Source organism: Canis aureus, chromosome 34 (genome assembly GCF_053574225.1).
Source record: "Canis aureus isolate CA01 chromosome 34, VMU_Caureus_v.1.0, whole genome shotgun sequence".
Lineage (NCBI taxonomy): Eukaryota > Metazoa > Chordata > Mammalia > Carnivora > Canidae > Canis > Canis aureus.
Window position 1 is genome coordinate 12,790,695 of NC_135644.1, and position 13,881 is coordinate 12,804,575.

The 13,881-nt window shown below is 42.6% G+C and overlaps 1 protein-coding gene across 1 annotated transcript in view; it reads left to right on the top strand.

The window, feature by feature from the left end:
* The first annotated feature begins 486 nt into the window (after positions 1 to 486).
* The window catches only part of SP3 (Sp3 transcription factor), a 56,119-nt gene continuing 42,724 nt past the window's right edge, over positions 487 to 13,881 (top strand). Inside the window, exons 1-4 of the mRNA XM_077883297.1 lie at positions 487 to 724; positions 1,325 to 1,494; positions 2,025 to 2,156; positions 9,993 to 11,352. Of these exons, the coding sequence (XP_077739423.1) occupies positions 718 to 724; positions 1,325 to 1,494; positions 2,025 to 2,156; positions 9,993 to 11,352 (1,669 nt within the window). The 5' untranslated portion in view covers positions 487 to 717. The remainder of the gene's footprint in view (positions 725 to 1,324; positions 1,495 to 2,024; positions 2,157 to 9,992; positions 11,353 to 13,881) is intronic.

Sequence of the window (13,881 nt, forward strand, 5' to 3'; positions counted from 1 at the left end):
CCCTCCCCCCGGGCTCGCGGGGCGGGTCTGCGCGGCTCGGCTCGGCTCTGCTCGGAGCCGGGCGGCGGCGGCGGCAGGAGCAGCCCCGGGGCTGAGCGGCGGCCTCCGGGCAGCGCGGGGAAGCGGCGGCTCGGCGGGCGCGGGGCCCTGGGGAGACCGGCGCGGGCTGCCGTCGGGATGGAGGACGCGTCGAGGGGAGCCGCGGCCGCCGGGGCTGGACTCCCGGCCGGGCCCCGCTCCAGGCACCCGCGAGGCGGAGGAGGCCTGCGTCCCGGGCCCGACCGCGGCGGCCGGCGAGCCAGGCGGGCGCCGCGGGGGAACGGCGGAGCCGCGGCCGCTCTCGGGAACCTGCGCCGCCGCGGCCGCTTATTGTCTCTCCCCTTCCACCCGGGGGCAAACAGGAAGCGCGCCGGCTGCCCGCGCGACGGACGGGCATGCGGGCCAATGAGCGCGGCCGACCGGGAGCGCGGCGGCGAATGGGCGCGGAGAAGAGAGGCGGGACTTCCGGGCGGGCTGTCACCCTCTTCCCCCCTTTTGGGCTGGAGGCTCCACCTTTTGTGTTTCCCGCACAGTCAATCAAAATAGGAAAAAAAAATCCCCGGACCGCTCCGGCCGTGTCCGCCGCCGCTTCCCGCATCCTCTCCCGCCGCCGCCGCCTTCGCTCCTCACCATGTGTAAGGCGGCGGGGAGCCCCGCCTGAGGTGCCCTAAACACACTATGACCGGTACGTAGAGCCGAGAGCAGCCCTTGCCGCCGCCGCCGCCGACCACAGCCAGCCCTTGCCGCCGCCGGCTCCCGGCCCGTGTGCGCGACGAGTGTCCGTGAGAGGCAGAGCCGCACTCCCCCGCCGCCTCCCTGCCCTCCCGGCCAGCCAGCGTGCCCCCCGCAGCCCCAGCAGCGCCGTGTCCCCGCCGGGCCCCGGGGCGGGCGGCCGGGCCCGCCGGGAGCGCATCCCCCCGCGTGCGGGCGCGGGCGGCGGGCGGGCGCGTGTGAGTGACTGACGGTGCGAGAGGAGCGAGCGCGAGTGAGAGCGAGCGGCGCGGAGGGAAAGGGGAGGAGAGGAGAGGAGAGGGGGCAGGGGCAGCGCGGGGAGGAGGAGGAGGAGGGAAAGAGGAGGAGGAGGAGGGTTACAGGCAGCGGCGGGCGGGGGCAGCCGCGGGAGGGGAGGAGGGAGCCGCCGCCGCCGCCGCCGGGGGGCGGGTGGGGGAGGGGAAGGGGACGCGGCCCGGGCTTTCCGAGTAATTCCGCCGCGGCCCGCGGGCCCCCTCCCTCTCCTCCACCCGCCTTCCTCCCCACCCCCACCCCCCCCGCGCTGTGCCTGCAGCTCCCGAAAAGCCCGTGAAACAAGAGGAAATGGCTGCCTTGGACGTGGACAGCGGCGGCGGCGGCGGCAGCGGCGGCGGCCACGGCGAGTATCTGCAGCAGCAGCAGCAGCAGCAGCAGCAGCACGGAAACGGCGCGGCGGCGGCGGCGGCGGCGGCGGCGGCGGCCCAGGTGAGGAGCGGCTGAGCCCCGGCCCGGCTCCCCCCAGCGCCGCTTTCTCCTCCCCTCGCCTCTCCCCTCCCTCCGCGCCTCGCTCTCTCTCTCCTCCCCTCCCCCCGCCCCGGGAGCTGCCCGCCCGAGGCGCCAACGCTCCGACCCCGCCCGCGCTCCCCCGCCCGCCGCCTTTTTGTGAGCGTGTGTGTGTGTGTGTGTGTGAGTGTGTGCGCGCGAGTGTGAGCGTGTGCGCCCTCCCGGGGGTGGGTTCCGGGCGGAAGGTGGGGGCCCGGCGCGCAGCCCGCCGCCCGCCTTCCCTCCCGCGGACGGCGGAGCCCGTGTGCGTGCGAGCGGGAGGACGCGAGCCCGAGCCGAGGAGGAGGAGGAGGAGGAGGAGGAGGAGGAGGAGGAGGAGGAGAGCGCGGGCTGGCGCTGGCCCGGGCTCAGCCTGCGAGGACCCAGGCGCACTTCCTGTGCGAGCGGCGGCCCGGCCCTAACCGCCACCCCCTCCCCCTGTCTCCCTCTCTGAACCCGCCCATCGGGGGTAGGACACTCAGCCGTCACCGCTCGCCCTGCTGGCCGCTACCTGCAGCAAGATAGGGCCGCCATCGCCGGGCGACGACGAGGAGGAGGCGGCTGCCGCAGCCGGGGCCCCCGCCGCCGCCGCCGCCGCCGGAGCGGTAAGTCTCGCGCGCGCGGCCCGCCCCCGCCGAGGCCCTGCGCCCGCCATCCCGGGCCTGCCCGGCCTCCCGCCCGGCCTCCCGCCCGCCGGGCCTCCCCGGGCCCGCGCCTTCCGCGGTGCGGCCGGGGCGCCCTCTCGGGCTCCTTGGCGTGCCCGAGCGGATCGGAGGCCGGCCCAGGCTTTCTCTAGATTGTCACTGCGGCGCCTCGATCCGAATTCACTACAAAATGAAGTCAGAGAGGGCGGGGGTAGAGGACTCCAAAATGGATGTTTGAGCAATTCATATCAGTGCCGAAAAACTCCTTCGCTGCACACTACAAAATTTTCAAGCACAGCCCTATCGGCCATAGATAGTATCAGCTACAGAAGGCAGTGTCTTTAGTTCCTAGTATTTTTTTGAACCTGGGGCTTTTCCTGCTGGAACTTAACTAGATCTTAAGTGATTTAAGGCGTAAATTGCTAAAAAAGACCCCTCCCCCCCAAAAAAATAAAAAAACCTCAAAACGCGGGGGAGGCATGAAGGTTTATTCTTTGGAGATTACCCTTTTGTAATGCAGCAGTGAACACTGTGAGTGGTTTTTTGGGGGGCCATTCGAAGTTGTTGGATTTTAGTTTTTGCAGACGACTTAAATTTGCGGGAATTCTTCGTAAGTGGAGTAAGTGAAACCTACATTCATTTAGCGACCGTTGAAATTGGTGAAGTTATTACTCAGATGGTACTTTGGTTTTTGAAATTGAATATGAAATACTAGCGTTGGAAACAAAAGTACATGGAAGGAATTGTGTTTACCTGCCTGTTAACGTCTACTGCCCTTACAGTTGAATTTGGTTGGCAAAGCTGTATTTTCATTTTTATTACGATTACTGGTCTGGTAAGATGTGGTGGGAATTCTGTTTGTAGTGTTTTTAGTTTGTCTGGGGGCAGGAAAGAGGACCTGGTCAGTGTGTTGTAGGAGGGCTTATTACGAATTAACTGGACCCAATTTTTAAGACTGTTAATTGTGAATTTTATCTGTTTGAATTGTGTTAAACGTGTAGATGTGTTCACATTAAAATAACAAAAAGCTCTCTCAGTCATTCTTGGTTTCTTTTGAGGTGGATTATAGAAATTGATTTATGGAGTACTATTTTGATTGGTCACTGTAGACAAAAAAGTCTGATATTTGGCATAGTCTGCAGGAAATTCTTAGTATGTCTAGGCACTAAAAGTGAAGCTACTGTTAAGCTGTATTGTTAAATACTGTATTTGTAACTTTAGTGCTTCAAACTATACTGTAGAGGGATGTGAATAGTTTTAATGTCTTAAAAGTGTTTTAGGTTTTGTGCTTTCTTAAGCTGATTAAAATGTAAAAGCATAAAATTATGTTTGTGAGAGGCATTGTTACTTTTAGACAAACTTAGGGGTTGATAAGCCTTTTTTATGAATTATCCCTCTAGCCCCACAGTGCCAAAACAAATTGACTGTTTATCTTAAAAAAACAAAAAACCAAAAACCACTGCACAAGTAAAATTACAAAGCAGATTGCTTCTACTTGTCTTTTACAATATTTTCAATTAGAACAAAAAATTTCTTGTAACTGCCATTTACCAAGTTTATATAGCTCACTGATGGGGGAGGGGGAGAGATGAAGGAGGAAGTTATGGGTGAAAAATATGTACATGTACTTGTATGTGTGAATCTCAGCCCTGGGAATAGAACACTGTCTCTGGTGTTCTATTCCTTATCCTACTGGGGTCATACACTTGTACGGAGGTTGTTTCCATGCCTCTTCAACTCCTCCTCTCGGCTACCAAATCTCTACTGACATCACATTTCCCGCCAGATGAACATGAACTAGAATCAGTAGGAGCACTTTTTTCTTTGTATGTTTGGTACGCATGCATAAAATTTTTCACTGAGTAGAATCAGTAAGACTGGCTTGAATATGTTTGCCTTAGCAAGTGGGAAAATTAGTTTTCCAGTTTAAAAATGAATTTCAGACATGTACATCTCAGAAAATGGAAGAGAATTTAAGTAATTTTTATGGGCATTTTTTTCTATTTAAAAAATGTGCTTAGATAATATTACTGTAATCACTCAAAATTACTGGGAATCATGAGAGGTCTGTAGAGAGCTTTCTTGTAGCTGGGATTTTTAAAAAATTTATTTTGCAATAATTTTATATTTATAGAAAAGTTGCAAAGATAGAACTGAGAGTTACCTTATACCCTTCACCCAGCTTCCCCTAATGGTCGCGTAACCATGGTCCTTTTGTCAAAACTAAGAAACTGACAGTAATACTGTATTTTTAACTAAACTACAGGCTTTATTCTCATTTCACTTTTTTCCCCCACTAATGCCCATTTTCTGTTCCAGGATCTAATCCCAGGGTACCATATTTGCATATATGTTATCGTTGAGTTTATTTTTTTTTATTTTTTATTTTTTTAAAGATCTTTTTTTTTTTTTTTTGATTTTTATTTATTTGTGATAGTCACAGAGAGAGAGAGAATGAGGCAGAGACACAGGCAGAGGGAGAAGCAGGCTCCATGCACCGGGAGCCCGACGTGGGATTCGATCCCGGGTCTCCAGGATCGCGCCCTGGGCCAAAGGCAGGCGCCAAACCGCTGCGCCACCCAGGGATCCCGTCGTTGAGTTTAAAATCAAGTAGAAATATACACATAAAATTCAACTTTATGCTCATTTAGTTTGGTATTTTAATAGTAGGAGGGCATTGAAAAGCCAGTCAGCTGCACTGAAGATTTAAGTATTTTGAATTTAGAATATGTTATAATATGACGTGGGTTCTTTCTGGATCCTGGCCAAGAATGGTTATCCTCAGTACAATGCTGAATAGCTCTAATCATAAGCCATTCTCACCTATAATGTCCCACAGCATGGACTCCCAAAGTTGGTTTGATGGTAGGGCTCTTTTTTGTACTGCATTATTAGAAGTTGTATAGTTAATTTTAGTAATAAATCAGGAAATATAAGACGTAGACTTTTATGCAATATTCGTTTGTCCAATCTATATTGATGTGAATTTCTGGATTATTAATTTGCTTATTTTATTTGTACTTTAAATTGTGATCAGTTAATTGGATAATTGTTTTTATTTACTTGAAATTGGTTTCAGTTCTTAAGTGTTCCTTGAAGATTTTAAGAAACTTGAGTATTTGCCTGAGAGTAGTTCTTAGTTTGTTTCCATCTTAGCTTCACACTTATTTTTGTTTCCAGTAACACTCTGCTCTTGCCTGTTTCTGGCTTTCAAAAAGCTATTTGTGGGAACTAAGAAGTTAATAATCCTTTCCAAATGCTATGCAATAAGTAGTATGAATTTTTCTTCTTTTCCTTTACACAGGTATTATCTGAGAAGATAGCCTCTCCCCCCCCCCCAGTCAACTGCCCCTCCCCCCCCCTCCATTTTTATGCCTGGTTGCACTGGAGAATGCCCTTGTAATGAATTGCTATAGCAACGTCCCAGGGCTACTCCTGGTTTTGGTCCTTTTTACCATGTGATTATATGTTTATGTACAGAGGGAGACTTAAGGGTACCTTTAGTTACAACTTTTAACGATAATGCCATCTTTCATATCAGGTGGTTTTTTGTTGTCTATTAAGAATATTAGAGTTACTGAGACAGACACTGGTAGATTTTGCTTGAGGGTTATCTTAAACCTAAACCAAATACTAGTTATTGCTTGGGTTTATGTGTTTTTTATATCTCTCTTCTTTTGTTTCTGTAGTGTTTCCAATAGCCTACCATCAAACATTTTTACAACTCTTCTTTGGTCTGAGACGATTTTCTAATTCATCTCTCTTAGTGGTATGCTGCTAATGAAATTTCTCTTACAAATGAATGGGCTTTGTAAAGATTTTTGTATTTTGGAAATTTGGGGGCCTTATTGTAGAATTATGGAGATAAGTAGGTTTAAAATTGGTATAGAGTTTTCCATAGAAGACTCAATATCTCAAGGCCAGTTTTATTGATTAGTTCTATCATTTTCTTTGTAATGATTCTAAAGTAAATAATTTTAACTGTTCATTTAATAAGTATGGATCTTTATGTCAGGAATTATACTAAGCGTTCTAATCATCCTCTGTCCTCATAATCTTTACTAATCATAATGGTACCTTAGAATTGTATAGTCCTTTTTTTTTTTTAGATTTTATTTCTTCATGAGAGAGAGACACACACACACAGAGGCAGACACATAGGTAGAGGGAGAAGCAGGCTCCATGTGGGGAGCCTGATGTGGGACTCAATCCCAGGACCCCAGGATCACGACCTGAGCCAAAGGCAGGTGCTAAACCCCTGAGCCACCCAGGTGCCTTTGTATAGTGCTTTATAATTTGTAAAGCGTAACACTTTCTTTTGGTTCTTATGACCCTGTAAGGTAATAATTTTCACATTTTTAACATAAGAAAATTGAATTCTGCTCTAAATCACACACAATTCCAGGGTTCTAGCTGGGACTGAAAGTCCGTTCTGAGTTCTTTCTTTTCTAGTGCAATATCCTCCCCTCCCCCCAGCGTGTAATGGTAGCTTAAAAATCATGAAAGTCTGAAAAAAAAAAAAAAAAAATCATGAAAGTCTGATAGCTTTCTGACTCAGAGTTTTCTCTCCAATTCCATTGAAAATTTAATACTTAGTAAATTTTTAAACCTGTAAGTTTATTTCATTAAAAAGATCCTTTTTGCTTCCTGTCTTTTTTGCTTAAATTATTTGTTGCTGTTTTTCTGCCCTCTGGGTTTGTGCTTCAAAAGTATTTCTTGTATATGCATTTTACCTTAGGTTTATTAAAAAAAAAAAAAAGTTCAAATACATCATACTGTCTTAGGTGTGGGGATTTCCCTTCCATTAATGGCCTACATTGTTAGGAAAAGTGGTACCATAGTTTATTTTTATTTAACTTCTGGAGATGGGGTCCTTGGGTAGTACTTACTCAGATTTGTCATTTGAGTAGCTGTATTTATTTTCAAGGAATTTCTTTACTAAAAAGCTGTTCACTGATGGTTGAATATCTTGTAAAGAAATACTTCAGATACCATAAATTTAACTTTTCTTTAAGAATGAAAAGCAAGAGAATGCCAGTATTAGAAAATAATCTGTACCTGAGATACTTTATTCTTTGGTATAAGTTGAATACTGTCAATCGAGTGCTAGTCAGGAAAAAATTCATCAGCCAGTTCTCCAGAGGTAAATACCAACCTTATTAGGAAAATAAAGATTGGGTTTTAGACATTATACTTTAGTGTAGATTTCAGTATAAAGTATAGATGTAAATATTTTTAGATTATTTAAAATGCCAAGAGACTGAAATGAAACATGAGTCTTTACTCAGATATTGGATAAGATAACAGGCTTGTAATTCTTATACCAGATAAAAGTTGAAGAATGACATGCAGCTTTAATGACTGGTCTTCATTTTAGTAATTTAAATTTGATAAGTTTAAATGTTAGTATTTGAAAGATGATGATTTTAGTGCGAGCCTACACATTTGTACGGAGTCCCACAGTTTATCTGTCTTTAGTCTCTTCCGCCTTTCTTTCAGTCTCCTTCACTGGGCCATAGTTTATCTTTATAAAACACAGACCTGATTGCACCACTCACTTGCTTAAAAACCTTTTATAGCTTTCATTTACTATCTGTAGGATAAAGTCCAAACTCCTTAGCAGGATCTACAAAGCCATTAACTACAGTCCTTGATAAAAATGTCTAGTCTTGTTCCCCATTACTTTTCTCTATGAATATGAGCCTTTTCTGGATGGTCTATTGAACTCCAAACTACACATTCTTTAGTTTCTTTTTGTCTGTGACTATTGGTTTTATACCTTTATTAGTGCCTCGATCTCTATTTCCTAGCCGTCTATGGTAAAATAAATTTTATTCTAAGATTACTTTAAAATATCTGTGTGAAAAAAATTTTTTTTTTCTCTTTTCAATCTTCTATGTTCCCAAAAAGCATTCTCTTCACATAGTAGTAGCATGTATGTGTATGTCTGCTTGGATAAATTGAGAACCATTTGAAACAGAGATTGTGTATTTCATGAGCTTACTTATATGCTTGTTTCAACTTGGCAAATATGCTCAAATGTCTTGAATCATTAAACTGTGGTTCATCCATTGAAATTAATGGTTTTCAACTATGCATCTGCATGAAAATTAGGTAGTCCATTTAACTCTTAAAATCTTTTGGTTCTCTAATATTTGTATTAAATTTTGTGGAGTGGCTCATATTGAGAGAACAGTGTATGTCTTAACTTTTTTATATGGTCATATGCTTTGAGAATATGATGAGACCCTAGGTTATTCCTCTGCCCCCCCCCCCCCCCCCCCCCATTGCACTTTCTCAGAAAGTTGCTGTGTTAATTTAGAGGATTCACACAGATCTCTTGAAGCCCAGGTGTGGGTCCTAGGTTGAGAATGCTGGGCTAGATATGCTTATGTTTTAATTGTCTAGTGATACACAGCGTCACAGAAAATTATATATTGATCTAGAAGGAAGTGGCATAGGAATGGCTTTATTTTGAGGATGAGTAATTCATATAGGGTCTCATTCCCCATACCTTTACTCTTGGGCTTAGTGAGAGACAAGCTTGGTATAGAATTAAAGGCCAGGCTTCTGGGGTTAGTTAGACTTGGCCTGGTTTTAAATCCTGTCTTGACCATTTGAAACCTGTGTGATTTTGTTTCTCAGTTTTTTCATTTGTGAAATGAGAATAGTGATAACACCTACCTTATAGGATTGTTGTGAGGAGTAGATGGTACAATCTTATGAATCACTATCATAGTACTTGGCGTTAAAAGGATGGTTCCAATGTGTACATTACTTTATTCCCCTAAAAAATTTTACTCTTTAACATTGTTTTCTGCTTTCCTGTGTTGGTGTTTTTCCAGTGTTGCCTAATCCATAAAATACGAGGATGATAACTGAGAATTTGGTCACGTCACAGAATGCACATTGTATATGTCTATCATTTTACTGAAAAGCCAGAGAAGTAGGTAAAACCATAGTCTGTATCCACCAGCTTTTAGGTTCTAGAAAAACCTTTCAGATGGAATGACTTTACCGTGTGGCCACAGGACAATAATATTTCCTCGTTAAAAATTTTTAAGGTCTCAAAAATAAATAAAAAAATTTTAAGATCTTTTTTTTTTTTTTTTTTTTTTGGGGTGGGGGGAGTTCATGGGAAGAGTAAAGAATTTGATGGCCTGCTAGTGAAATAGCCCTACTCAAAGGTTTGCCCTGGAGGATGATAATACATGCCATAAATGAGTGGCTTTAATAGTTTGACTTAAGGTTTATAGCAATAATACACAAATCTTAACTTTTCTAACTTAGATGACTTGATAATATTGTATTAGTTATGTTTCTTTTTTGTACACTAATATAATGTACATAATTTAGTGATGTATATATTTTAGTAGGTTATATGTTTCTTGAACTCTTCAGTGTTTGAGGTAATGTTTGGTTTGAGCTGTCCCTAATCTTTTCTAGCCACTGTACTTTCATTGATTTAATTGTATGGATCAGGGATCGATCATAGCTGAGGAATTAGAAGACCAGTTTGTAAAACATAGAATACTCTGAAATCTTTTTTCTGCTCAGATAGCATGGGTTATCTTTGCAGTAACTAACAAAATTGAAAATAATGATTTTTGTAGTTTATATAGCACTGTTTCAGTATTTGAAGTCTACTGTTATTAAGAGAACTTAATGTTATTAAAAGAACTTTTAATTTCAGATAGTAAGATTTCTGTCAGTTTTTAGATTTTTTTTTTGAGGACTGGTTTAAGTATGCCACAAATATATATCACATAACAACATTTTTTTGTTTTCTTTATCCAGACAGGTGATTTGGCTTCTGCACAGTTAGGAGGAGCACCAAACCGATGGGAGGTTTTGTCAGCCACACCTACAACTATAAAAGATGAAGCTGGTAATCTAGTACAGATTCCAAGTGCTGCTACTTCGAGTGGGCAGTATGTCCTTCCCCTTCAGAATTTGCAGAATCAGCAAATATTTTCAGTTGCACCAGGATCAGATTCATCAAATGGTACAGTGTCCAATGTTCAATATCAAGTAATACCACAGATTCAGTCAACAGATGGTCAGCAGGTTCAGATCGGTTTCACAGGCTCTTCAGATAATGGGGGAATAAATCAAGAAAGTGGCCAAATTCAGATCATTCCTGGCTCTAATCAAACCTTGCTTGCCTCTGGAACACCTCCTGCTAATATCCAGAATCTCATACCACAGACTGGTCAAGTCCAGGTTCAGGGAGTTGCAATTGGTGGTTCATCTTTTCCTGGCCAAACCCAAGTAGTTGCTAATGTGCCTCTTGGTCTGCCAGGAAATATTACCTTTGTACCAATCAATAGTGTCGATCTAGATTCTTTGGGACTCTCGGGCAGTTCTCAGACAATGACTGCAGGCATTAATGCCGATGGACATTTGATAAACACAGGACAAGCTATGGATAGTTCAGACAATTCAGAAAGGACTGGTGAGCGGGTTTCTCCTGATATTAATGAAACTAATACTGATACAGATTTATTTGTGCCAACATCTTCTTCATCACAGTTGCCTGTTACTATAGATAGTACAGGCATATTACAACAGAACACAAATAGCTTGACTACTTCTAGTGGGCAAGTCCATTCTTCAGATCTTCAGGGAAATTATATCCAGTCGCCTGTTTCTGAAGAGACACAGGCTCAGAATATTCAGGTTTCTACAGCACAGCCTGTTGTACAACATCTACAACTTCCAGAGTCTCAGCAGCCAACCAGTCAAGCCCAAATTGTGCAAGGTATTACACCACAGACAATCCATGGTGTGCAAGCCAGTGGTCAAAATATATCACAACAGGCTTTGCAAAATCTTCAGTTGCAGCTGAATCCTGGAACCTTTTTAATTCAGGCACAGACAGTGACCCCTTCTGGACAGATAACTTGGCAAACATTTCAAGTACAAGGGGTCCAGAACTTGCAGAATTTGCAAATACAGAATACTGCTGCCCAACAAATAACTTTGACGCCTGTTCAGACACTCACGCTTGGTCAAGTTGCAGCAGGCGGAGCCTTGACTTCAACTCCAGTTAGTCTAAGCACTGGTCAGTTGCCAAATCTACAGACAGTAACAGTAAACTCTATAGATTCTACTGGTATACAGCTACACCCAGGAGAGAATGCTGACAGTCCTGCAGGTGAGTCTTAAGTCATGTCATGCCATAGATAAGTTAAGTGATATTGTTAACAAATAGGGATGTTTTTTGCTTTAAGGTGTTTTCAGTATCTGGCTATCTTTAAAGGTGAGGATACATTTCCCTATGTTTGAATGAAAAGTAGACATTACAGTGTCTTCCAGATTGTTCTTCATTGAAAATTTTGAAGTCAAGGATTCATTTCTCCTTTATGCCATAAATTATGTTTGTAGTTTTTTCTTAATTTTATATCTGTTTTCACATCTGATTGATATTGTCTAGCAGTACAAAATTTTTATTTGTCAGGTAAGGTGTCTTGGTTGTGCTTCTTACGATGGGAGTTAAATATTTTTGCATTATATTTGTTGGGGAGTCAGAATGGCACGGTAAAAACATGGCACGGGGAGCCAAGACTGTTTATGTTGTTTCACCTACTAGCTAGCTGTGTGATTGTGGCCAGGTTACCTTTTCTCTTGCAAACTCAGTTTTCTCATTATGTAAAATGGGGTTATTGAACTAGTTAACTATATCTAGGGTACCTTCCAGACTTAAAATTCTTTGATTCTGTGATAGTTTATTCTTCCAAGTGTGTAGTGAGCATTAAATTTAACTCTGCTAGATGTGTTGTTACTGATAGTATGGATAGAAATTTCGGAAGTCTACTCTTTGAATGGTAGGAGAAACTAAATAATACAGTTTTAAAAGAGATGATGTCATCATTACCTTGATGTTCATTTAGATAACATGTTATTGAATGTTTTGTTGTGCACTAAATCCTTAGTTTTACATTCCTTCTTTTTATTTGTGTTCATGTGGTGACTGTACTACTGTTATAACCTTCCACTGAATCAGATTCCAAACTCTTAACATTAGCACAGTTGAATTTAATTTATTGAAATAATTCCTTCACCATAGAGATTATACCTTTTCTTTAGAGAAATTTGTCATCTATACTTAGAAAAATAGAAATTGTTCTAAAGCCTCAGATCTGTACTTGGCGAACCTTTAATTGCATTTGAGCCTTTTGAAGCCACGGCATAGAGCACCCAACATCAAAACATGGTCTGTGGACTCTTGGGGGATCCCTGAGACCCTCTCAGAGGTCCTTGATGTTAAACTACTTTTCTTAATCCTAAAGTTATTCATTGTGTTGACATTTTCACTGATGGTGGCTAAAAATGCCTTGTGTCTTAGCAAAAATGAAATGTAGTACCAAACTGTATAACTAGTTGTTGTATTCTTCATGACTGTGTACTTGCAGTTAAAGAAAAATGGCATTTTCACTAAAGAATGACCTTGATGAACCAGTCAAAATAGTTATTTTTACTAAATCTCGACGCTTGAGTGCTGCATGTCCTTTTTTAAAAAATAGCTTTACTGAAATATAATTTGCATACCATAAGATTCACTCTTTAAAGTATATAATTCAGTGGTTTTTTTTATATAGTCACGGACTTGTACAGCTATCACCACTATCTAATTTTAGAATGTTTTCATCACCCCACAAAAAAAACCCTGCCCATCAGCAGTCGGTCCTCATTTCCTCCCCTTAGCCCCTGGCAACCACTAATCTCCTTTCTGTCTCTGGGTTTGCATGTTCTGGATTTGCCTGTTACTTCATATCAGTGGAATAATACATTCTGCGGGGTCTTTTTTTTTTTTTGTCTAGTATAATATTTTCAAGGTTGATCTGTATTATAGTCTGTCAGTATTTTATTTCTTTTTTTGTGGCTGAATAATATGCTATAGTATGGATAGACCACATTTTATTCATTTACATGTTAAGGGACTGTGTTTCTACTTTTTGGCTATTGTGAATAATGCTGTGTGATCATTTGTGGACAGTTCTTGTGTGAATATGTCTTTCTTTCTTTGGGGTATATACTAAGGAGTGGAATTGCTGGGTTGTATGGTAACTGTGTTTCATGTTTTGAGGGACTGCCAAACTTTTTCTAAAGAGACTACACCATTGAGTGTTCGAATTTCTCTACATCCCTACCAACACTTGTAATTGTCTTTTTGATTATAGTTATTCTAATGGGTGTGAAGTGGTATCTCATTGTATTTTTGATTTACTGTTCTTGCTGCTTGTCTTTGTAATATTCATCATGACAAAATGGGAAGTATGCTTTAATAAAAGCATTTCTGCTGCATACCATAATCAGATGATTGTCCTAAAAAAATTTTTTTTTTGGATTGTGCAGTTGTAGGAGTTGCAAGGTGAACTATATGCTATTTTCATGAAAGACTCTTATTACTTGAACAACTGACAAACTATAGTTATTGAGAGATTCATGTACTTAAGTGCAAATATTTTATTTTTTTTAGTGCAAATATTTTCTAAAAAAAAAAAAAAAATTGAATCTATCACTTAAAGGAAAAAAGCCTGACAGTATTTGCTACCAATGATAAAATTTGAGTTTTCCAGTGAAAATTAAAATTTTGGAAAACTTAAAACTACTGCTATGCACTTGAGAGCTTTTAATAATTAAATAGTTTTCTGATGAGAGGATGGGGATACTATATTATAAA